This window comes from Eurosta solidaginis, chromosome 3 (assembly GCF_040869045.1).
Source record: "Eurosta solidaginis isolate ZX-2024a chromosome 3, ASM4086904v1, whole genome shotgun sequence".
Classification (NCBI taxonomy): domain Eukaryota; kingdom Metazoa; phylum Arthropoda; class Insecta; order Diptera; family Tephritidae; genus Eurosta; species Eurosta solidaginis.
The window spans coordinates 78,782,720-78,809,976 of NC_090321.1; the positions used below are offsets into that span (position 1 = coordinate 78,782,720).

General features: G+C 33.3%; 1 protein-coding gene across 9 annotated transcripts in view; it reads left to right on the forward strand.

Annotated features, from left to right (window-relative positions):
• Positions 1-21,043, forward strand: part of LOC137244041 (uncharacterized) — a 90,141-nt gene extending 69,098 nt beyond the window's left edge. For 4 of the 9 annotated variants that reach the window (XR_010950778.1, XR_010950774.1, XR_010950772.1 and 1 more), the window contains one exon: positions 16,714-16,851. Coding sequence is in view for 4 of the 9 variants with exons in the window: in XM_067772493.1 (XP_067628594.1) it covers positions 16,714-16,867; positions 16,931-17,011; positions 17,079-17,161 (318 nt within the window). In the remaining 5 variants the exon portion in view is untranslated. Of the gene's footprint in view, positions 1-16,713; positions 16,868-16,930; positions 17,012-17,078 lie in introns of those variants that run through there. The other 5 variants (XM_067772493.1, XM_067772494.1, XM_067772495.1 and 2 more) reach the window with 3 other exon arrangements.
• The last annotated feature ends 6,214 nt before the right edge of the window (positions 21,044-27,257 follow it).

The following is a 27,257-nucleotide window of genomic DNA, read 5'->3' on the forward strand; positions in this document are numbered from 1 at the left end:
CCAGTCAGTGTCCAAAACGGACATCATAGTGAAAGTGATCCGGAGAATTGATAAAGCTGCAAGGAAAAGAAAGGACTATCCGGCGATCTGTAATAAAGGAGTTACGGCTATATAATATGAAGGATTATAGAGTAAGAAAAATTTTATATTTGTATTAATAAAAATGTTGAATATTTGAAAGAATGGGAAATGTTCAAAACAAGCCTAAGTATTTCAGGCTAAAATATTGTGACTATTGTGGTGGGGAACATGATATTTTGAAATGACCTAAATTATGTAGGAAAAAATAAATAAATCAAATTAAATCTGAAATTGATAATTTAAAATGGCAAATAGGCCAGATGTTAGTGATAATTTTGAATTTACTCCTGAGGAATTTGATATTGAAATAAATAAAATTATTGAAGGTTTTGAACCTGAGGAAGGTGGTCCTGTTTTAATACCGTGTTGTACCCCAGAGTTATCTCCTGATGAATGTGATGAAATAATGAAAATTTTGGAAAAATTGGAGCAAGTAAATAGTGGTGAAACTTTAATTTAAATAATTTTTAGAAAAGAAAGAAAACATGGCAAATGATAATGCCTTAAGTGTCGATTTAATCAGTAGATTAATCGCAGATAGTACTATTTCCTTAAGACAGGAAATTGATCGGTTGCGTTCTCAATTGGAGTCTAATACACCAAGTGCTACTGACTATACGGCAGAAACAATAGATGAGAATGTTCAATGTCAGGAATCTCTTGACATAATAAAATCTTTGCCAGAATTTTCAGGAAAATTTAATTCCTATGTCAGTTGGCGTGAAGCAGCTCATAATGCTATGAGCTTATATGTTAGGAAGAGTAGAAGATACTTTGCTGCTCTGACTATCTTGAGAAATAAAATAAACCATGATGCCAATGATATTTTAACAAATCATGGCACAGTTTTAAATTTTGATGCGATAATTGCACGTTTGGATTTTGCCTATTCAGACAAACGTCCCATTCATATAATTGAACAGGAATTGAGTGTCTTGCGTCAAGGCTCAATGACTGTAATTGAATATTATAATTTAGTCAACAAGAAGTTGACATTACTAATAAATAAAACAATAATGACGCATGGTAATGGTGCAGAGATAACTAAACAATTGAATAAAAGAATAGGGATCAGGCCCTTCGAATATTTATTACAGGATTAAACTTGCCATTGAGAGATATCATATTCTCATTGAATCCTCAGGACTTGCCAGATGCTTTGGCAAAGGCTCAAGAACTTGTGTCTAATAATCAAAGAATTAGGTTTGCACAAAATTTTGCAAACGAAAAATCCAAATTGAAGCAAGATCATACAAGTAATAATTTACGCTTTCCTCAGCGAACAAATTCCCCAAGAAACCCACAATACGTTAATACTAAATCTGAACCCATGGACGTAGATCCATCCACCTCTAGAATGTTTAATAGAAACTATAATTACAGAGGTCAACAAAATACAAATTTACAAAATATTAAGCCAGTAACGGCTAACGTAAATACAAATTCGAATGGGTTTCAAGCTCAAAGTACACATGGAGTAAAGCGACCAAGGGATAGCAATAATAGTTTCCGGCCGCAAGAAAAAAATCAAAGGGTAAATAATTTAAATGAGGATTATTTTTTAGAAGAAGAGGGGACGTCCTCCCCTACATCACAGTCCGAGATGACAGAATAAATAAAAAATTGAAAACTCTTGTCGATACAGGAGCCACTTCTTGCTACATAAAGCAAGATAGAAATGAATTAGCCATTTACAAAAGAGTAAAAACGGTGAATGGTTTTTCAATAATAAAATATTATCATGTAATTCGTTTGTTTGGAGTAGAACAGGTTTTCTATGAGATAGATAACTTGGAATCAGATCTGCTCCTGGGATATAATTTTTTGAAAAAAATAGAAGCGCATATTGACTTGCGCAAAGGAAAAATAATTTATAAAAATATAGATGATAAAGATAATGTGAAAAGAAGCATTAATATTAACTTTCGTAATGATAGTGTTGCAAATCTGAACCCCTTGGGACAGGAAAGTCCTAAGGCTCCTGCCGAAGTTTTTACCGGCAAAACAAAAAAAGAAAGTGAAACAAAAAAAGAAAGTGAAACAAAAAAGGCAAATAAGCCTATTAAGAGTAAAAAATTAAACCCCTTGGGTTTAAAAAGTCCTAAGGCGCCCGCCGAAGAAAATACCGGCAATAAGAAAGAAGAATGTGTAGGAGAGTGTGAAATATTAAACCCCTTGGGATTAAAAAATCCTAAGGCGCCCGCCGAAGTTAATTCCGGCAAAACCAAATTAAAAAATCTTAAAAAGGCAAAAACGCCTAACATATGTGAAGAATTAAATCCCTTGGGACAAAATAGTCCTAAGGCGCCCGCCGAAGTAATTACCGGAAATAAGATAGAAAAATGTGTAAGAAATAGTGAAATATTAAACCCCATGGGATGCGAAAATCCTAAGGCGCCAGCCGTAGAAAATACCGGCAAAATAAAAAATAAATTTGAAAATCAAAATTTGAACAAGGTACAAAGGCCTTTTAGAAATTCAAAAAATGAAATAAATCCTAAAAAGGATATGCAAAATATTGTGGGATAAAAAGTTTCTACAAAGCCAGCCGATGATTTTACCGGCAACATTGTATTAAACAAATATTTTATTTCGTTAGGACAAAAGGATCCTAAATTACAAAAAGAGGAATTTATGGGAAATTCATTTGATAATTGTTCTATAATAACTGAAAAAGATTCAGAAATAGCTGCAGTGCTCAGTGATAGGAATAATGACAATGAAGAATTGTCAAATTTTAAAAAATATGTGAGAAATAAAAATAGTGAAGAAAATTTTGAAACATTAAAGATTGAAAGTCAAGATGAGAACCTTTCGGAATTCAAAACGCAGATAAAAGAAAAAATTGCTAAAATACATTCAAGAATAAATACAAGATTTCCGTTTATGACCAACGTAAGAGCAGAAATAAGAATCAAAAATATTGAACCCATATGGAGTAGGCAATACCCATATCCTTTGTCAGTAAATTCATTCGTTAATAAAGAAATTAATAAAATGTTGAATGAAAACATAATAAGACCTAGTAAAAGCCCATATAATTCACCGATTTGGGTTGTACCCAAAAAAGGAACAAATGATGATGGCTCACCCAAACTTAGAATGGTCATCGATTATAAAAAGATTAATGAACATACCATTTCTGATCGTTATCCAATTCCGGATACTAACATAATTTTATCAAATTTAGGTAAATCAAAATATTTCTCAAGCATTGATTTGGAATCAGGTTTTCATCAAATATTAATGTCGGAAAATGACATAAAAAAAACTGCTTTCTCCGTAAATAATGGAAAATATGAACTTTTGCGAATGCCATTCGGTCTGAAAAATGCACCTAGAATTTTTCAAAGAGCAATGGATGATATATTGCGTGAACATATAGGAAAGATTTGCCATGTTTACATGGATGACATAATTATTTTTTCAGAAAATATAACACAACATTTGCGAGATTTAGAAATAGTGACGGAAGTTTTGAGGAAAGCAAATATGAAAATTTCACTTGAAAAATCTAAGTTTTTTGAAAAGGAAATAGAGTTTTTAGGATATATGATAGCACAAAATGTTATTAAAACAGACCCCAACAAAATAAGATTGATTTTAAATTACCCGATACCGGAAAATTTACGAGAACTAAGAGGATTTTTGGGAATTGCAGGATATTATCGCAAGTTTGTTAAAGATTTTGCAACAATAGCGAAACCATTGAGTAGATACTTATCCGGAGAAAATGGAAGGGTTTCCAGAAATAAGTCGAAAAAGTTTGAAATAAATTTGGATCAAAATGCGATTCAAGCATTTAATAAATTAAAAAAACATTTGGCGTCAGAAATGGAATTGACGCAACCGGATTATTCAAAGGTTTTTGTTCTTACTACCGATGCCTCTAATGTAGCAATAGGCGCTGTGCTCTCACAGGAAGGTAGACCAATCACTTTTGTTTCGAAAACTCTTAATAAAACAGAAAGAAATTACGCAACAAATGAAAAAGAATTATTTGCCATTGTTTGGGCACTAAAGACTCTTAGAAATTATTTATATGGTGTCACTAATCTGGAAATTCATACTGATCATCAACCATTGACATTTGCTTTGTCACCTCGTAACCCTAATCCGAAAATGAAAAGATGGCACGCATTTATAGAGGAGTTTGCTCCAAAATTTATTTATAGGCCTGGTAGAACCAATGTTGTAGCAGACGCATTGTCGCGTCTTGAATTATACAATATGTCCGATGATCCACAGGACTCGCAGAGTAACGAATCACAACATTCCGCACAAAGTAGTGAGAGTATTAGAATTCAAGAAACAAAAAAACCTGTAAACCAATTTAAACAACAGATAATTTTGTATAAAAACAGATTCACAATTCATGAATTAATTGAAAATTTTGGAAATAAAAGGCATTTAATAGAATATGATACAGTGGAAAATTTGCTAACCATTTTAAAAGAATTTATTCAACCAAAATTGGTAACCGCAATTCACTGTACAATAGAGGATTTATATGAAATCCAAGAACCCTTAAAACAAACCTTTCAAAACAAATTTGTTTATACAAGTCTTTTTCCGATGGATATTATTAATAGGGAAGATCAGTCTGGAATAATTGAACAAACTCATAATAGAGCTCATCGTAACTTTAATGAAAACATAAAACAAATAGAAAAATTGTACTATTGGCCAGAAATGAGAAAAAGGATGAAAGAATACATTCGTAATTGCACAATATGTAATAAAAATAAATATGATCGTCATCCAAAAAGAATACCAATAGGCAAAGCTCCAATTCCAGAAGCAGAAGGAGAACAGATACTTAGATATTTTTTACGCTTAGAAGTTGAAATTCATCACATGCGTAGATGCTTATTCAAAATTTTTAGTAATGAAACATATAGAAGACAAATCTAATGTGGAGGAAAAGGTTTTGGAATTACTGCAAACTTTTACAGATGTTAAACGAATAACTTTGGATAATGAACCAAGTTTCACAACGCCAACATTTAAATCTCTGATGCAACGATTAAATATCGAAATTTTTTTTTGTGATCCCCGACACAGTATAACCAATGGGCAAATAGAAAGGGTTCATTCGACAATAGTAGAAATAGCTAGATGTATAAAAGAAGAATACAGTATAGTTAGTGATTTAGAAACAATTATTAGAGCGGCACAACAGTACAATGTAACGATACATTCAGTAACTAATTTTAAACCAAAAGAGGTTCTCTATAACAAGGTGAATCATGAAAATTTACCAATAAAACTTAGGCAGGCACAGGATAAAATGTTAACAACTCATAATAGAAATAGAGTTGAAAAACAATATTGCCCAGGACAAATCATTTATGAAAAAATTATAGGAGAAAGAAATAAGTTAAAGCCTAGATATAAAAAACAGCAGGTTAAGGAAAATTTAGAAAATAAAATAATAATTAACAATAGAGATAGAATCATACATAAGGATAATATAAAATCATAATTATTCGTAGATATTCAAAATGATATTGTTCATGATTGCATTCCTGCTCGGCTCAATAGTCGCCGACATCGTGGATTATACCCGACAAAATTACGTACTGATTGAGAATGGAGACGTTTCCATATATGAAGATTATGGAGATATTTTTCACATTACAAATTTAACATATTTAGAGGAAATCATAAAAGAAGAAAAACGAGATTTTGTTAATCATCCAATTCCATATAATGACAACAATAAAATTAACAGCTTAGACGCTGAATCAGAAATTTTAATAATTAAAACTTTGTTAGGACAACTTAGACAAAATTCCTTTAGGCAGAAAAGAGGGATAAATGAGTTGGGAACAATTTGGAAATGGATAGCAGGAACTCCAGATCATGATGATTTTGTAAAAATTAATGACAAATTAAATGAATTAGTCGAAAATAATAATAAGCAATTTACTACAAATTCAGAAATGTTTAAGGTAATCACAGAATTAACAAATACAGTAAATAAAATGAAAGGAGACACATTTGCTAGAGCGTTAAAAATTAAAAGATATCAGTACATTAAGCAAGAACTTCAAAATTTAATAAATACCATCACTTTCGGAAAAATAGGAATTTTAAACCCAGTAATCCTTCACTTAAATGAGTTAAAAAACATAACAAACCATCAACATGGTTTAATGTCAATTACAGATTTAATGGATATATCAGAATTCAAAATAGTTCAAAAAACAGATATAATTGTATTATATATAAAATATCCGAAAATAAAATTTACTTGTAAATATTATGAAGCTAGAGCTATAGCACAGATAGATGGTAAGCTTATAATAGACAAAAATATAATAAATTGTAATAATGAATTTTTTAATGTACAGGATTGCAAAATGGAAATTACAAATACTTATTGTAAATTAAATAAAGAAACCACATGTTTATCACAACTTTTAAATGAAAAACAAGGAAAATGTAAAAAAATTAAAGAACGAAATAATAAAATTGAAATAATTAAACAGGGAGGTATTTTAGTTTCAGGAGAAAATTATGTTCAGAATCAAAATTTAACAGGAACATACTTAATTACTTTCGAAAATCAAACAATAATTAATAACAAAACTTATGTAAATGTTGAAACAAAAATATTGAATTATTTAAAACATAATAATGTAAATAATTTTGAAATTTTAGAATATATTGAATCAACTAATGAACAACTGAAATTTGAAAATATAAATCTTTTAAATCAGCGAAATGAAGATATCAAAAAACATTCATTTTTTTTGTATATTTTTGTGCCTTTTTGCATAATTTTGATAATTTACTTATGCGGAAGGTTACTGAAATCAGGTAAAATTAAAAAGCAAAACGTAGATTCAGAATTGCATAAAATCACTTATAATGTCATTTTGGACAAAATAAATAATTTAACTGAATCCGGGACGATTCATCTTAGAGAGGGGGGAGTTACCGGCAGCCTCCACACACAAACCTTACCATAACTGTAAACAAAATTGATCTTTCCAATCAATTCATGCTGCGAACTGAAATCGCTTCTTAAGAAAGCACAAGCTCGCCTCTTTGTTATTGCAGCTGCAAATGGTAAACAATTTGATCTTGAATCAATGATTCAAGCTACCCAAAAATAGTTTTATGATTCATATTTGTTATTGTACGAATACAAAGTATCCTGATTTTTTTACTTGATCAAATACTGGCGCATCGATTCAGATGTAGCTTAACTAGAGTCTTGATGGAATTTTCCATCAAATAGAAATTGATATCTTTATTTCAAGGCCAAGGTATTTCACAATATGATGAAATTAGAATGTAAGCAAGCATTGTAATCCTATAAATAAGAGCAAAATGCAAATAGAGTTTTAGTTTTTGAGTAACCTTCAACATACTTGAATAAACTCGGCCTCAAGGCCTAAAATAAAAAGTATTTTTTAAAAGGTTGAGCCAAAGGCCACAACCTTAATTTGCATACATGGCATTTAGCGACTTTATTTTATAAGATTTATAGATATATGTACATATATATAATTTATATGCTGTCATGTTTACGGATAAGCTCTGCTGGGTTTACAAAGTTCAAACGCACGCATACACAAACACATGCACACATTTGCGGTTTTGAACGGATGCGCCACATTGCGGAAGATCAGCCAGAACACAAACCGGAAAACGGATGCGCCACCTAGCGGAAGATCAGCCAGAACACAAACCGGAAGAATGTATGCGCCACCTAGAGGAATTGGTTTGCTGTATATATATGTGTGTCGGTGTGTATATACTTTCCCTTTCACATTTTTCCTTTCACCATTTGAGTTAGAATCCCCATTTCCCTACTACTGATATCTCGAAAATGCCTTCACATAAACAACAAAGGGCTACTCCTTTTTAAAACCCTCATTAATACCTTTAATTTGATGCCCATATCGTACAAACACATTCTAGAGTCATCACCCCTGGTCCACTTTTATGGCGATATCTCGAAAAGTGGTCCACCTATAGAACTAAGGCCCACTCCCTTTTAAAATACTCATTACCATCTTTCATTTGATACCCATATCGTACAAACACATTATAGAGTCACCCCTGGTCCACCTTTATGGTGATATCTCGAACAGGCGCCCACCTATAGAACTACGGCCCACTCCCTTTTAAAATACTCTTTAATACCTTCCATTTGATACCCATGTCATACAAACAAATTCCAAGTTTACCCTAGGTTCATTTTCCTACATGGTGATTTTCCCTTATTTTGTGTCCAAAGCTCTCAGTTGAGTATGTAATGTTCGGTTACACCCGAACTTAGCCTTCCTTACTTGTTTTTTATTATTTTATTTACTGATAGATTAAATAACATCGCATGGAGGAATATTATCGGCCAAGAGATCGGGTCAATTATCTATCCATATCTTATTTATAACAAGTAATAGCGTTTTCTTTTCTGAAATAAATTGTTGCCTAAGTAAACGGTATGGCCTTAATAGAGTTACTCCTAACCCAGACAATTTTCAACATTTATAGTGCATGCAAAGAACATAAATGGCTACCCCGTGTATTAGCTGATTTTCACAAACGCGCTGTTAATGATAATAAAAATTCATAAGCAATTATTTCCTTCATTTCAATTTTCTTCGCTAAAAATATGTGAAGTTACGAAAATAAATTGTCACGACCAGCTGGTTTAGCAGTTTCACTGCCACACCGCCATTTTATGCAGGGTAAAAGTGTAACGCTTTTGCGTTGGGAGCAGGCAACAATTTTGACAAACGAACGAAACATCCCGTAAAGGCGTTTCCTGGTTTTTAGAATAGAACAAAATATATTTACAACCCTTGCGCGGCGTACAAAAAGCATAACACTTTTGCCAGAAAAGAAAACGCTATAAGTTCGTGTGAAACTGAACATTACATACCCAGCTGTACACTTGAAATGCTGTTGTTGTTTGTTTTGTGTGCTTAATAGTGTTACAAGGCTGCGCAATAATACATGGTTCTATTCTGAACTAATTTCTCTTCTAATTTCTTAGTCATAAAAGAAGCGGTGCCACACCCATTTTCAAAAATTTTAGTTTTTTCCAATTTAATGTTATAATTCAATTTAAAAAGTAAAATTCTATTGATACTAAGCTCTTTTTCGCTAAGATATAGCTTATTTTATTCGTATACGACCCTTTTAAAAATCTTGTATATAAAAGTGGGCGTGGTCTTTAACTGATCTCGTCCATTTTTTCTAGAAATATTTCCTGCTATAGAGAAAATCTGTGTACCCAATTTTATTACGATCCGACAAATTTTCTTCGAGTTATGGCTCCCGAAATATAGAAAATTGCTTAGTCATAAAAGGGGCAGTGCCACGCCCATTTTTTTAAATTTGAGGTTTTTCCTATTGATTGTTATAAATCCACTTGGGAAATGAAATACCATTGATACGAAGCTCTTTTTGCAAAGATATAGCTTATTTTATTCGTCCACGACCCTTTTAAAAAGCCTTTAAATAAAAGTGGGCGTTGTCCTTAACCGCTTTCGTAAATTTTTCTTCAAAGCATTCCTTATAGTAAAGGCAACCTCTCTGGCGAATTTTGTTACGATAGGTTTAACGATTTTCGATTTATGATCAATAATATTTGTAAAATTGATTTTATCACAAGTGGGCGGTGCCACGCCCATTTAATCAAATTTTTTAAAATTTCTATCAAGTCTCAATATCAGTCCACACGCCAAATTTCAACATTATAGATGTATTATTTACTAAATAATCAGGTTTTTTGTGTTTTCCAAAATGTTATATATATAAAAAGGGGGCGTGGTTATCATCCGATTTCGCTCATTTTCAATAATAATCTATTCTGGGTCCAGAGAAGCTCGTGTGCCAAATTTGGTGAGCATATCTCAATATTTACGCAAGCTATCGTGTTAACGGACACACGGACGGACATGACTCAATCAAATTTTTTTTTGATACTGATGATTTTGATATATGGAAGTCTATATCTATCTCGATTCCTTTATACCTGTACAACCAAACGTTATCCAATCAAAGTTATAATACCCTATGTACAAGTACAGCTGGGTATAATAAAATAATAAAAAAAAAAATATGTTATTATCACGGATATTAGCATCCCTAAGCTATACCAAAGAGGATAGATATAATAAGAGACGTCAATCGGCTATTCGTTTCTTTTCAGAAATTTTTGATCGCTGAAAGAAATTTTACTCGATGTTAACCGAGAGATAGTCGGCCAGTTGCCTTCACATCTTGTCCGCAATTTGACAGCGAGGTGTGGGGAAATAAAAATTGACTGAGTGGAAGTTGAGTTTTGGTTGAGTGTGGCTGCAACTTCTGCAAAATGTCAAAGCAGCCAAAACAAAGTAAAAATGAAAACAATAATACAGTGAAAAAGTGAAAAATTGTGTAAATCTCTAAAATAAAGTGTTAAATTGTGTTAAAAATGTTTACTATTTTAATAATAATTGTGTTCAGTGCAGTGAAGTGGTTAAAAAGTGTAAAAAACTACATAAGTGAAGTGAAGTGAAATTTGTGCAAAGACATTGTGTGTGGCATGTGGCACACGTATGTATATATGTAATTATGTGTGTCATAAATATGCAAAAGCCAAGGGTTGTGTTTTGTGAGTGATAACAGTGATAACATTGATAACAAAATAAGTATACTTTTATCAATAAATTGAACTTGTGTTTTAAAAGCAGTTCATTTATATATAAATGTATATGAATTTTGAAAACAACATTGTAAAACAGTTTGTTAAATAATTAAATAAATAAAATAATTAAATTTGCTCTAAGCATAAGCTAACAAATGTTTGTACATTCACATGTTCAAATAAAAGACAAACTTTGTTTCAATCAACCACTTCCAACAAAAATTATTCTTACGCACAAGCATATGTACAAATCTATGTTCATATGTAAGCTAAGAAATATTTTTATATTCGCATGTTGAAAAATAAAACAAAATTCCCTTCAACCAACCATACGCACAAGCACACATGCATATGTACATATGTATGCTCATGTTTTGTATGTACATCGCAAAATCCTGAAAACTAGCTTCCTCTTGATTTTTCATTCATAAATGCTTCTTCTTAATTTGTCCAAATTGATGATAGAATTTTGCAATTTGGCAACATGGCATTTGATGAAATCGTCAAAAGACAAATTTTTGCGATTTTATAAATTCCAACTTCAATGCATATTGGGGGTATTAATTATGACGAGCATAACTACTTTCATAACCCCGCACTTTTCCTTTAAAATAATACCAAACTATTTATAAGCCTGTATGAAAGTACTAATATGGTAGTAAAAAATGCAAATAAACATGCACAGATATTGCCTAGTAAATGTCCACTAACATATTAGCAATATAATCTAAAAATTTCCATCCATTGTTCATATAAATTATTGCAAATAATTTTCCCATATCCTGAATTGCCGAGTTGTCACAGCTTATGGACATTTTTATTTGCTATTTGAAATCCCCTATCATATTCTGCCGAAAAATTGTTCGCGCAGTCACGCAGCCAAATTTGCAGCAACTGTGTTGCAATTGCTACATAAGAATGGTGTTTTACCCGTTTCTGGCCCGAATTCGCACTGTGACGTCATACTGTATATGCTGACTTGTTTATCACATGTCAGTACAAAGTAAGAATTTTACATTATTTTCATAGATACAAATTAATATATGGGAGCGGCGAAATGAATGAAAGAAATTTTGCGAAGAAATATAACATTATTTCGCAAAAGAGCAATAAATTCGTTTATTTTAATTTTATAATAAATTCCCCTTTTAGCTATGAGTTGTTAAAAGTATAAACGGCAACACTTTTAACCACCGACGACACATAATTTGGCTCGTGCCTATTGTATTTCGTCGGCTAATTGCCACGAGCATTGATATTTACATATACATGGCCGTATACGCGGATTGCCATAATTGATTTGGTCGCTTCATAACGCGTAAAGCGGCAAGTTGTTTTATTAATATCTTAAGACACTGCCACAGCATAAAAGCGACCAAGGTTTTTATACATGTCTGCCTTTAATTGGAGTATTATTGAATATGTATATATGTATGTACAATTGTACTTTTTTGCTTTGGTTTGTATTTTCATATATATATATTCAATGATACAATGCTCAACATCTGATCAACATGCACATGTCTTTTGTGTATTATTGGTCTTATTTACATATTTAAGGGTTGATTTGAGGCAGGTCAAATGTATTTAAGTTTGACTTGGCTTATCAAACCTGCCTTTGAGAATATTCAAGTACATAGGTACTTACATCATTGTACTGAATAACACATATAAAATGTTTTAGGAAATTTCTTTATAGATACCTCCCCTCCCACCCATAGTTCAAATAATAACTAAATTAACGTTTTATGAATATGCAATGGTTTTCGTTTGCACAAAAATTCCTAGTGTGCAAATGCCGTCGGCAAAACACTATTTGCATACATTTTCCTAACATTTTAATTTATTAACAAAAAGGGATGGGATAATTCATAAATGTATGATTAATTTACATACATTTCATGAAAGGGCATATTTTGGTTATATGAATAGGTTTTTGTTTGTAAACAAATAAGCAAAATTTCTGCAATTTGCTGCAAATACACAAAAACTCAAAATCTGCAAAGAGCTCAAGTAAATATGGATACTCATTTCATTTTGGCATATTTCCCCACATTCATAATGGCCGCCGAGAAAATACACCACAAATGAGTAAAATGAAATACGAATATAAATGGGCAACAACTGGCCGACTATGTCTCAGTCAACATTCGTTGCTTCGTTCCAGCGAGCAAATTCGCTACTTTTTGACGATTGACGCCTCTTATATATCTATCCTCTTTGCTCTCAGATGTATGTGAGTTTGTAGTTTACAGTCTCTCGCACACACATAGGCGTATAAGTAAATGCATCTGTGTGTGACATCTCTCGGCTGCCTTATATATGTGTATACATGATTTGATTATTGACGTGAACATCGCTTAGCATCGCCTTAGTGATGGTATAGCCAAAGAGGATAGATATATAAGAGGCGTCAATCGTCAAAAAGTAGCGAATTTGCTCGCTGGAACGAAGCAACGAATGTTGACTGAGACATAGTCGGCCAGTTGTTGCCCATTTATATTCGTATTTCATTTTACTCATTTGTGGTGTATTTTCTCGGCGGCCATTATGAATGTGGGGAAATATGCCAAAATGAAATGAGTATCCATATTTACTTGAGCTCTTTGCAGATTTTGAGTTTTTGTGTATTTGCAGCAAATTGCAGAAATTTTGCTTATTTGTTTACAAACAAAAACCTATTCATATAACCAAAATATGCCCTTTCATGAAATGTATGTAAATTAATCATACATTTATGAATTATCCCATCCCTTTTTGTTAATAAATTAAAATGTTAGGAAAATGTATGCAAATAGTGTTTTGCCGACGGCATTTGCACACTAGGAATTTTTGTGCAAACGAAAACCATTGCATATTCATAAAACGTTAATTTAGTTATTATTTGAACTATGGGTGGGAGGGGAGGTATCTATAAAGAAATTTCCTAAAACATTTTATATGTGTTATTCAGTACAATGATGTAAGTACCTATGTACTTGAATATTCTCAAAGGCAGGTTTGATAAGCCAAGTCAAACTTAAATACATTTGACCTGCCTCAAATCAACCCTTAAATATGTAAATAAGACCAACAATACACAAAAGACATGTGCATGTTGATCAGATGTTGAGCATTGTATCATTGAATATATATATATGAAAATACAAACCAAAGCAAAAAAGTACAATTGTACATACATATATACATATTCAATAATACTCCAATTAAAGGCAGACATGTATAAAAACCTTGGTCGCTTTTATGCTGTGGCAGTGTCTTAAGATATTAATAAAACAACTTGCCGCTTTACGCGTTATGAAGCGACCAAATCAATTATGGCAATCCGCGTATACGGCCATGTATATGTAAATATCAATGCTCGTGGCAATTAGCCGACGAAATACAATAGGCACGAGCCAAATTATGTGTCGTCGGTGGTTAAAAGTGTTGCCGTTTATACTTTTAACAACTCATAGCTAAAAGGGGAATTTATTATAAAATTAAAATAAACGAATTTATTGCTCTTTTGCGAAATAATGTTATATTTCTTCGCAAAATTTCTTTCATTCATTTCGCCGCTCCCATATATTAATTTGTATCTATGAAAATAATGTAAAATTCTTACTTTGTACTGACATGTGATAAACAAGTCAGCATATACAGTATGACGTCACAGTGCGAATTCGGGCCAGAAACGGGTAAAACACCATTCTTATGTAGCAATTGCAACACAGTTGCTGCAAATTTGGCTGCGTGACTGCGCGAACAATTTTTCGGCAGAATATGATAGGGGATTTCAAATAGCAAATAAAAATGTCCATAAGCTGTGACAACTCGGCAATTCAGGATATGGGAAAATTATTTGCAATAATTTATATGAACAATGGATGGAAATTTTTAGATTATATTGCTAATATGTTAGTGGACATTTACTAGGCAATATCTGTGCATGTTTATTTGCATTTTTTACTACCATATTAGTACTTTCATACAGGCTTATAAATAGTTTGGTATTATTTTAAAGGAAAAGTGCGGGGTTATGAAAGTAGTTATGCTCGTCATAATTAATACCCCCAATATGCATTGAAGTTGGAATTTATAAAATCGCAAAAATTTGTCTTTTGACGATTTCATCAAATGCCATGTTGCCAAATTGCAAAATTCTATCATCAATTTGGACAAATTAAGAAGAAGCATTTATGAATGAAAAATCAAGAGGAAGCTAGTTTTCAGGATTTTGCGATGTACATACAAAACATGAGCATACATATGTACATATGCATGTGTGCTTGTGCGTATGGTTGGTTGAAGGGAATTTTGTTTTATTTTTCAACATGCGAATATAAAAATATTTCTTAGCTTACATATGAACATAGATTTGTACATATGCTTGTGCGTAAGAATAATTTTTGTTGGAAGTGGTTGATTGAAACAAAGTTTGTCTTTTATTTGAACATGTGAATGTACAAACATTTGTTAGCTTATGCTTAGAGCAAATTTAATTATTTTATTTATTTAATTATTTAACAAACTGTTTTACAATGTTGTTTTCAAAATTCATATACATTTATATATAAATGAACTGCTTTTAAAACACAAGTTCAATTTATTGATAAAAGTATACTTATTTTGTTATCAATGTTATCACTGTTATCACTCACAAAACACAACCCTTGGCTTTTGCATATTTATGACACACATAATTACATATATACATACGTGTGCCACATGCCACACACAATGTCTTTGCACAAATTTCACTTCACTTCACTTATGTAGTTTTTTACACTTTTTAACCACTTCACTGCACTGAACACAATTATTATTAAAATAGTAAACATTTTTAACACAATTTAACACTTTATTTTAGAGATTTACACAATTTTTCACTTTTTCACTGTATTATTGTTTTCATTTTTACTTTGTTTTGGCTGCTTTGACATTTTGCAGAAGTTGCAGCCACACTCAACCAAAACTCAACTTCCACTCAGTCAATTTTTATTTCCCCACACCTCGCTGTCAAATTGCGGACAAGATGTGAAGGCAACTGGCCGACTATCTCTCGGTTAACATCGAGTAAAATTTCTTTCAGCGATCAAAAATTTCTGAAAAGAAACGAATAGCCGATTGACGTCTCTTATTATATCTATCCTCTTTGCTGAGAGACGCTGAAAAGTAGAAAATTGTAAACAAGTAGAAACTATATGAGAACTATAAACACTCGAAATAGTTGGTAAGTTCTGGAAATAGAAGAGCCTAGATGTATGCAGCGTAAACTATAAAAGCGGCACAAGCGAGTAAAATGTAATTCAGTTTGAGTTGAGCTATCAATCAGTTTGATTAAGCACGCGATCTGGCGGCCAATAGTATAGTTTCATTTGAGTTATCAATCAGTTTGGTTATTAAGCCAGCGAGTAGCAAAGTATAAGTGTTATTGTGAAGTACTTTAATAAAGGCCATTTTTCCATTATTCAATATTGGAGTTATTTATTCAACAGTTTAGTGATTCGAACTTAGCAGAGGATTGCAAATAAGAGGATTTGCAAGTAAAATCGTTACATTATTATTAGTTGTCTCATTTCATTGTTAAAAATTTGACACTCAAGAGCACACTTTTAAATTTATTTAAACAGAAAAAAATAAGACTTAAGACTATAAGAATAGTCATAAATGACGCTGAAAAGCATCCGAAAGGAGGCCCTTTAGAAACCTGAGCTTTGTATGAGGCCGATATATGCTTCATATTAGTTCTCATATTTAGGCTCTTATCAAACAGATTTATATTATATTAAACTCATATCAGACAACCATCGCAAGAAGGGAAATTTATTCCGTTATGAAGACCTGAATGAGCTCATAAATGGCTTAAAAGCTCCGATTTATGACTGCTTTCTGACTCTTTTGACTTTGAATATTTGCTGAACTAAAAAAAATATACATACATATGTAGTAATGTGTGCAATTTTAAAAATATATTTTGTTCCTTAATTTTGTAGATTAAAACAATGAACATCATTTTACAACCAGAAGGTATTCTTAAATCCATGAAATGTATCCTGGCAGATCAACTAATTATGGATTTCAATGTGGAAGGAGTTCAAGGGAAAAAATCACTAAAACAATACGGGAATTTCTATAGAGCATTGCTGAGTAAGTTCTTGCAAGCATACAAATTTCTAATATGTTCTGACCGTTTTTATTTTATAATTTCAGGAGCAATTGCGATTTCGGAAACCTCTGGACCTGCCGAAAATCAGTTACGAGATGCTATTAAATTGCAAAAGAATAGAGTTTGTAAAAATGCTTGCATGAAAAGAAAGTACAAAGAAACGTTATAATATAAAATTTGTTTAATTTTCAGGCTGTCTCTTTTCGTCAGACGAATTTATGAATTGTTTGATTTCGAGCTTAGCATTCCCAAGACGACTGTTGAATGGCTTTTAGGCTTCATCAATATACCTCCTTCGATACTTGCCGTCCGCATCACGGACAGGACCATACATTTTCCGAAGAACTTTTCTCTCGGACACTTCAAGAGCGATCTCATCTCAATAGTACAGGTTTACAAGTATGATATGTATGAGAAGGAAACAATTCTTTTCTCTTTCTAACACACTGCCGTTTGACACTTCGGTCAGTGTCAAACTATTGTGGAACTCAGTGGAACCTGCGTGGAACATGCGTTTGACACTGAACGAAGTGTCAAAATTACCGGGGTTGCTGTCGTGGAAGCGACACAGGGAAACAAAAAAAGGAGCGGAATATCAGATATGGGTTGCTGTGATAGTAAATTTTTTTGAACGAATTTAGTATGAAAATGTACTGCACCTATATGGGTCCTACAGAAAATTATACAAAAGTCTTGAATTGGGCTATCTGAGGACACGAAGTTATTCCAGTATTAATAATACAAACACGGGTGCTAAGTTTTTCTACCCGCTCAAAAGTTCTCCTCGAAAACCAGTTTGAAACCGAGGTCGACTGCAATAACCCGTCCAAAAATGTGGAAAGAGAAATGAAAAGACGTGTTTTATCCTGTTATCAATAGTCCAAAGGAAAAAAGTATTCGAATTATTGGAAGCGAGGCAAAAACGCGTCTATTAATACCTCCCCCGACAGGTTTGGTCGTGTTTTAGCAATCGTCCCCGGTAATAAAGTATCACAATTTGGCAATTAAAATTGTCCAAAACATATGGATTTTAAAGAGAGATGTAATTTAGTGCTCGTTTGAAAGTAAATAAGGATATTTTATTTGTAATTTTACAATAAAAATTTTACGCAGTTTTTGTTAGCAGCTACTACACTTTTCTTGGACTTAAGGCTCCATTACTGATACTTAGCATAGACTTGACTTGGCTTGCGAACTGTCACTTACAGTTCTGTTAAATGAACATTGCCTGTTACTGATTACTCAAAACTTAACTTGACTTAGAAGTCTGTTGAATTTTGATTTTCTATGTAAGTTCTAAGTGACGTTTACATTTTGAGATGCCATTTGTTTGTTTCCATTTCATTTTGTCATACAAATTGACATTTATTAAAAATAAATTTCAACGCTGATTATGATGCCACATTTTATGCGCCAAGTGGAGTATAATCGTGGCTAAGTTGCCAAGTTTACGCCAAGTGAAGTCAAGTCTATGCTAAGTATCACTAATGGGGGCTTTGAGAGGTACAACAGTGCCAAATAGCATCCACAAAAAAAAACGAAAAAGAACAAGCATTTTATCAGGTGAGCGTGGCTGTATATGTGCGTGCTGCTACATATCCTACTTGTAGACCTGTACTATGCTCATCTCAACCGTTCATGTCAAACTATTGTGCATAGTAAATTTTACCAAGTAGCGAAACTAACAGCTGATCGGTGAAATTCGCACATTCACACGCACAGTTCTCGACTCAGTTTCAAAAAAAACTAGAATATTTAGCTTAAATTTTAAAGTGAGATAATCCTTTCCAATTGATATATATATAGAATATATAAGGCGTTTTTGTTGTTATTAAAAGAATCTTTTTATTTATATTAAAGTTTTTATCATTTGTTTTTGAACTTTACTTTAACAATTTCATTCGTTTTTAAAGCATTTTCGTGCATTTAAATACAACCATGTGCATGGTTTTGACATTACATTTTATACACGCTCGTATTTGCCATTCTCATTGTTTCTAAATTCGTAAACAATGACTGCGGATATTCTGTGTGATTTTTCGAAAAAATGTATTATTTTTGTGAAATTTTATACTTAATCTGTGGTATTGTGGTGGTCAAAAAGCTTTTATGCAAAAATACTTAGCCCCACAACGCGACAATGTATTTCGTAATGTCGAAGTACTTCTACCCTTCAAAAAACGCGAGTACTCCATAAATAATGTAAGGAATACTCCTTTAGGAGTATAGGAGTGTTCCAAAACTAATCTGTATTCATACAAAAAATGTGCTCCAATTAACATTGCGATGTCCTAGGAGAGGAGTAGGTGATCCCACTCTCGCTTTGTTTGTGAGTATTCCATAAAGTACATACGTGAGAGTACTTTCCAAAGCTCCCACAGAGGATCATATGCCAAAGTACTCCTACGCGAGCTTTAAATATCTGCAATTTTGGTAGTTGGTTTTTTAACTATATGTATGTCTGTCTTCGGGTGTAGGTAGTATGTGTTTGTATTTTATTTGGTAGATATATGTAAATATTATGTTATAGTATTATATTTTTGAATTAAGTGTCGTATATATGTTTAATAGTAACCGTGCAAAATGGGAATTAAAACGATTTGGTTTTCAAATGGAATATTTCTCTATACTATAGTATGTATACATAAAACCAGTTGCGCGATTGCATTTTATCAGAGTTACCATAGTAAATTTTATTATCAGTTATTTGTATGCAATATTTTACTTTTGGAAACTCTGTTCGATCGTCATCGTGTCGTGATCACGGTCGTTAAAACACGAGGAATGATCGGCTGATGGTGGTCTGCAAATGCATTGCAAAGGAGTATTGTTAGAGTACTCCAACATGAAAAAAATGGAACACGTAATCCAACAATTTTGGCAGAGTATGTATATGTATTTGATGTGGAAGCTTGCATTTGAGAACACGGTTGCCACATCAGTCGATTCCCTTCCACCCCTATATGGTCCTCTGGTCCCTTTTTCTCAATATTGGTTCTTTTCGGCACGGTTTTGGTACTTTTATTTCTTTTTCACTAAAACAAAAATTCAAAACACTGCTAAAAAAATTGTCGCAAATCTATTACCCACATACAATTTTCAATTTGCTCCAAGGGAATTTTTACCACGAAAATTGCTCTATCAATAAAATGTAGAAGAACAATGGCATTTCACTTGGAGATAATTTAGGCGAGGCATTAAAAATGAAGTGTTGAATGTTCGGACAAACACATTGTCATTAATTTTTGATGAAACAACGCACTTATCTGAAAAAGACTGGTTTTAGTGTTAGATATTTCGATCGGTATTCAATTATTATACAGTTGAAACTTTTAAGACGCTTCATTTTTAGTCTGAGTTCAAAACTCACACTTACTGAATCTAGGCTCTGGTATGAAGTTTAAACTGTGAGTGAAAATGAAACCGTCTATAAAAATAGCATTAACACAATTGCTTAGTTTCTTTTAAGATTTATTGAGAATTGCCACAACGCAAATTTTTTAACCGTTCCTTACTAAAACCTAACTGCGCTATACATTTTATTTCATTGCAATCAAGCAAAACTAGGTTCACAACGTTAGATTGGCGAAAGACATAGTCTTATCCTAAAAATTTGAAAATGTGATACCTAAAGGTACATTTTATTTTTGTTTGTGCAGTTTGAACTAAAGCCAATTGTCTCCTTTATTAAAATTTTATATAGGACACCCCTGAAACATCCTACAATTTTTGCTTTTTACAACAAATACGATACTCTATTAACTTGCCGAATTGTTTGTATATCAATAAAATAAAACTAAAATTTGGTCCTTTTTTTGAGGTCTGGTCCTTTTTTCGATAAATTTTGGTCCCAAATGACAGCATGGTTTGGCAACCGTGATAAGGTTGCATTTTTCCGAACTTAATTTTTTTTTAAATAATGAAATAGTAGTATGCAAGCGACTGCCATAGTAGTAGACATAGTACAGGTCTACAAGTAGGATATGTAGCAGCACGCACATACACAGCCACGCTCACCTGATAAAATGCTTGTTCTTGTTCGTTTTTTTTTTGTGGATGCTATTTGGCACTGTTGTACCTCTTAAGTCCAAGAAAAGTGTAGTAGCTGCTAACAAAAACTGCGTAAAATTTTTATTGTAAAATTACAAATAAAATATCCTTATTTACTTTCAAACGAGCACTAAATTACCTCTCTCTTTAAAATCCATATGTTTTGGACAATTTTAATTGCCAAATTGTGATACTTTATTACCGGGGACGATTGCTAAAACACGACCAAACCTGTCGGGGGAGGTATTAATAGACGCGTTTTTGCCTTGCTTCAAATAATTCGAATACTTTTTTGCCTTTGGACTATTGATAACAGGATAAAACGCATCTTTTCATTTCTCTTTCCAAATTTTTGGACGGGTTATTGCAGTCGACCTCGGTTTCAAACTGGTTTTCGAGGAGAACTTTTGAGCGGGTAGAAAAACTTAGCACCCGTGTTTGTATTATTAATACTGGAATAACTACGTGTCCTCAGATAGCCCAATTCAAGACTTTTGTATAATTTTCTGTAGGACCCATATAGGTGCAGTACATTTTCACACTAAATTCGTTCAAAAAAATTTACTATCACAGCAACCCATATCTGATATTCCGCTCCTTTTTTTGTTTCCCTGTGTCGCTTCCACGACAGCAACCCCGGTAATTTTGACACTTCGTTCAGTGTCAAACGCATGTTCCACGCAGGTTCCACTGAGTTCCACAATAGTTTGACACTGACCGAAGTGTCAAACGGCAGTGTGTTAGAAAGAGAAAATAATTGTTTCCTTCTCATACATATCATACTTGTAAACCTGTACTATGGTAGTAGACATGTACATGAATATTATGAACAAAGTTTAAAGCTAAAAAAAATGTCTTTGAAATATAATCTAAGTGAAGATGGACACGAGGCGTAGCTTCATAGACGCGTATTAGGCACAGCATAAACCCAGCGGGTTAGGGGGTCAGAATATCCCCGCGATAGGTATGCCTGTCGTAAGAGGCGACTAAAATACCAGATTCAAGGGGCTGTGTAGCGCAACCCTTCAGGTTGCCAGCGCAATATATAGCTTCTCCAAACCCAATTGTCAACCTCACATATCCGCGGCGAATCCTGGTTCACTAACAGACGAAGCTCTGGCGACCCCAAGCTCCTCTTGGAACTTGTGGGTGGGGAGGGAGGGGATGGCCTGAAGGTTTAATGGGCCACATAAATCGTTCCCGAGATGGTCGGGCTAGCACCTTAATGGTGCTGTGGTACCGGAGCGTACCGGATCTGTATCCGGCAAAGGACCATTACATCGATAACACTCCCCAAAGCCTTCGGGGAGCAACCATATCGCTAGAACAACAACAGGGACAGCATAAGCAATCTTGTGGTGTAGAGAGATCTTAGCTGCATGCCATATTTTGCAGGCGTCTACGAAGCTACGCCTCTTTTGTATCTTGCCTAAGTTCAACTTTTTAGGAGATCTAACATTTTTAATTAATATTGATAAATAACACCTAAAGCAAATACGCTTAAGGTGTATTTTGCGTCGTTTCGGCACTTGCGTTGCGGCTACATCTGACTTTGAACACACGTGCTTTAATTGCTTCAATCCATAAGCAACGCAACGCCAACGTCAAAGCGACACACAAATAATTAAAAACGTACGTTGTTCTTGAAGCTTCTTGCATTTTAGAAAAAAAAAAAACGATTTTCTATCGCCGTTCAACTAAATAAAAAACATAATTTTGTATTCATGTCGATTTCGTTATCGATCAGGAGAGACGGTGGAACATATCCTCCTGGAACGCGACGCAATCTGATGAGGGCACAATAGATCAACGGTCGCTGTGCAATCCCCAATAAATTTTCTATCTATCTTCATGTTATAAAAATAGTTGTATTTCATTTTTCCTCATGTGACAGGGGAAATTTCAACGTCCGTTATTTTAAAGTAACCCTTATTTGACGAATTACTGAACGATTTCTTTCAAATAAAGTGTTTGTTAGCGTTCACCGAAGATGTTGAAAACGGCCCCTGGAATTGTTAGCTTATATAGCCAAAGAAAGTTATGCATAAGCAAAATTTAGTCAGCACAAAACGAATAGTTAGAGAAAATTTTAAATATAATGCATATGTATAAAATGCATGCAATTTATGAAATAATTTTACTATATAAAATTAGTTTGACATATCAGATTTGTTAATATTATTTTAGTCCTGCTACTTTTAACACATTTATAATATTTAAGAAGAATATTTAAGAAGTAAGAAATATGATTAATGCTTACATTAATACGTGTTTCATTTATTTTCATTGAGGAATAAGTTCGTAAAATTAAAAAGCACGTTTTATAAAGAGCATGTGAAGCTTTATAGATAAAATGAGTAATAGAAGGAACATTGGTTTATATATATACATTTTTAAAATGAAAATCTCCTGCTAAAAAAGGAGCAAAACCTAACTACATTTTTTTCATTTTCGTACTTAACTGCACTCCCTTTTGTGATTCAGGATTTCGGGCAAGTTTTGAAAAAACTCCGAACATCAATTCCTTCATTATATGACATTCGACTGCCTAGTCCACTGCCTTCCACTCTATTCGTAACATAAGCTCTAATTAAGCTGCCAAGCTATATAGTAAACAATGCTATTGTGGAACTCAGTGGAACCTGCGTGGAACATGCGTTTGACACTGAACGAAGTGCAGTGCAACTATATGGGTCCTACAGAAAATTATACAAAAGTCATGAATTGGGGTATCCGAGGACGCGTAGTTATTCCAGTATTAATAATACAAACACGGGTGCTAAGTTTTTCTACCCACTAAAAAGTTCTCCGCGAAAAACAGTTTGAAACCGAGGTCGACTGCAATAACCCGTCCAAAAATGTGGCAAGAGAAATGAAAAGACGCGTTTTGTCCTGTTATCAATAGGTCAAAGGCGAAAAGGTATTCGAGTTATTGGAAGCGAGACAAAAACGCGTCTATTAATACCACCCCCGACGGTTATGGTCGCGTTTTAGCAATTGTCCCCGGTAATAAAGTATCACAATTTGTTAATTAAAATTGTTCAAAACATATGGATTTTAAAGAGAGATGTAATTAAGTGCTCGTTTGAAAGTAAATAAGGATATTTCTTTTTAATTTTACGATAAAAATTTTACGCAGTTTTCGTTAGCAGCTCTACACTTTTCTTGGACCTAAGAAGTACAACAGTGCCAAATAGCATCCACAAAAAAAACGAACAAGAACAAGCATTTTATCAGGTGAGCGTGGCTGTGTATGTGCGTGCTGCTACATATTATACTTTTAGTCCTGTACTATGACCTGGGCCCGAATTACGTTTTCCGCGATCGAAACGGCAATCGTACGAATAAAGATTACGTGACTGTTCGTACGTATGGCAATATTGGTATTATGAGGTACGTTCAGTAACGTATCGTAACTTATGACAGACAGTAATAGATTGAATGGTGATTTGTAATAGATATTTTGACATTTAAATGTCAATTTCTATTTGTAAATAATACAAATTATTTACAAAAAAAGTACACGTGGAATAAATGCATAAAAAATATTTTAAAGGAATCTACAAGGAAAAAACAAGTGCTGATTCCAAGAAATTAACGCAGGTAATTCTAGTGATGAGTGCACAGTGATTTAACAATAAATATAAATACGAGGTGGTAGAGAGATCCTCCCAGTTGCCGGATTATTGTTGTCGAGGTCAATACGCGTCTTTTGACACCTGTCCCAATATTTTTGGTAGCGTATTAGCAGTCGACCCCTCAACTAGACCTTTACCGTAGTTTGTTCAAACAATTGTACCTGCGGGAAGATTACCATCTACGCCGCTTACGCTGGAATACATTCCCCTTATGCATAGAATAGAAATTTATGTGCTCATTGTTTTATTGAAATATTAAATGTAACAATTTAAAACAGGGGTGGACTGCTAATACTCGTCCAAGAATATCTGAAGAGGCATCAAACGACATGTTGTTCACATAAAAAAAATTGTGTAGAAAGGGGTTTTGCACGGCTTTAATATTGACCCCAAACAGGTGTTGCACGAGCCGGTATAGTATTTTATAAGCGCGGCCAAAGCCCGCTCATGCATATAGGTGTGCTGCGCAAATGCTATGGGTAATTTTTCGGGTTTTCGGGAATATCTTTAGATAGACTCAAAATATGGTTTTTTCGCCTTCGGATCAATGATAGAGGGGTCAAGGCGCGTTCTCTGCCACCTCACGATATATTTGGAAGTATATTAGCAGTCGTCCCTCTTGTAATTATTCGTTATTCTAATAAAGATGACAACAATTTTTATAAGGTGTTCGAAGAAGCGGTACTCCTGGGTTCCTTTACGTTGTTGTTCAATTAAAACTATCTAAATCTGTAAAAATTTTAAATTATTATTTTTTTTAGTTATTAACGATTTCTCTACGCGATCAACTCAATGATTCGATGAAAAGGAGCCCGAAAATATCGAGTGCCGAAATTCAGTTTGTCAATGCAAATTTGGCTATCAAGCGAATACAGAAAGAAAACTTGTATACGTGTGACGTAAAAGTGACGAACAGTAATCTAAAAAAAATGTTTAATTGTAGAAACTTCTACTGCTTTGTCCAGATTGGGTCGAAATTGCTTGTTCTTGTGTTAACAGTGCATCGCCCCTTTTAATAGTTGCGACCACTCACAAATTGTCATCAGTATACTCTAACGGCAGTCCTAGGAAACTTGCAGTTTCAACATGGGTGGAGCAGAGTGAAAGGGGTGTTAGAGGCGTTGGTTCCACATTGCAATTAAAGAGATGTTTGGTGTCATGTAGGGAAACACTGCAAGCAGGACATACATTATTAATGTCGGGGTTGAAACTGGATAGTTTAACATGTTACAGTATTCAGATCGAAGTTGAGCCAGGGAGTGTGCTTCCTCTTGTGTGAGTTCTGGGCATTTTTCCTTAAGAACTGGGTTCGCCGGACAATTCCGGACAATGCCGGACAGGTCCTGTTTGTGAGCTCGAGCGTTTATTACAGCTTGTACTATGTTGTGCAGTAAATTGTGTTGACAAGCAAGATTATATACGACAAATAATGTGCTTGGGGGAATCACTTCAAGCTAATATAATTCGAGCACTACTCTTGAGTCAACTTGGCATGGACACTGTCCATCTCTTAGTTCGTCAAGTACAGCTAATTTCGATTATAAAAAAGTGTTTTAAATCTGATTAAAAAGTATTTAGTGCAATTGAGTTTTACTTAAAAAAAGTTATTTTAAATTTGATATTTTACAGATTATATTACTCATAGAAGAAAAATCTAACATGTAACAAGAGCTCAGTAAACTGAAGCATGAAATTCTTCGGTTGGAAAATACACTTGCTGAAATTGGTGATGATGGTGTATCACTGGGTCCTGTTCAAGCTGGTTCTGTACGTTATTCTGAACTTCGTCGACAGCTCTATCGAACGAAAGAAGACCTTATACAATCAGATGCTGCACGAAAGGACCTGAAGTTGAAGGTTCATCAGCAAGAAAATGAAATTAAAACAATACAACAGCCTAATGACGATCTGATAGTAAATATCGTCCATATTCATAATGCAACCAAGGATTTGCTATTTTCGTTCATGTATTAATTTTATCTTTTTGCATTAAACAAAAACACTTCTCGAGTTAATACAGGTTAAAGATGAAGTTGACTTGCTTAGGAATCTAACGATAAATTCATAGAGTGCGAAATCCAATTGAAAACAAAGAAGAAAAGATTTCATAAATACGTGGAATTTTCCGAATTTTGAGTAAAATTGTAAACTTTAAACTGGTTCAATTCTCATTATATACTGACAAATAATTTTCTAAAAAAAAACGACGAAAATAATTTAAGCGAAACGAAGCTCGCTGTGACAAGGTTTCCAAAGCGCCACCCCGTCTTTCCAAGAAAAAAGTTGGGATTTTCCCACCTCTTGTATACTAACATAATGACAACTTTTATCGTGGGAAATATTTTACTTGTTGATTACATTTAATTTTGGTTACAAAAAATTTAAAATTTCTCAGGAAAAGCAAAACCTTATATTTTTATATTCAATATATGGAGAAATTACTCTTTAAAACGCCGTTGTTGTTGGTTCTAATTCTTTCATATTTTTACTGGGGTGATTTGAATATATCATACCAAAATCTGTGAAAAATCTGTTGGTTAGGTGAATTAAGCTAACGATATGTATCTGTATATCTGTAAGATAACAAATAAAAAGAATAACAAATTTTATCAGGTCTTTTTGTATTTATTAGCTAAAATTATTACACGATTTTTATAACTAAATTTATAGTTTTTAATAAAAA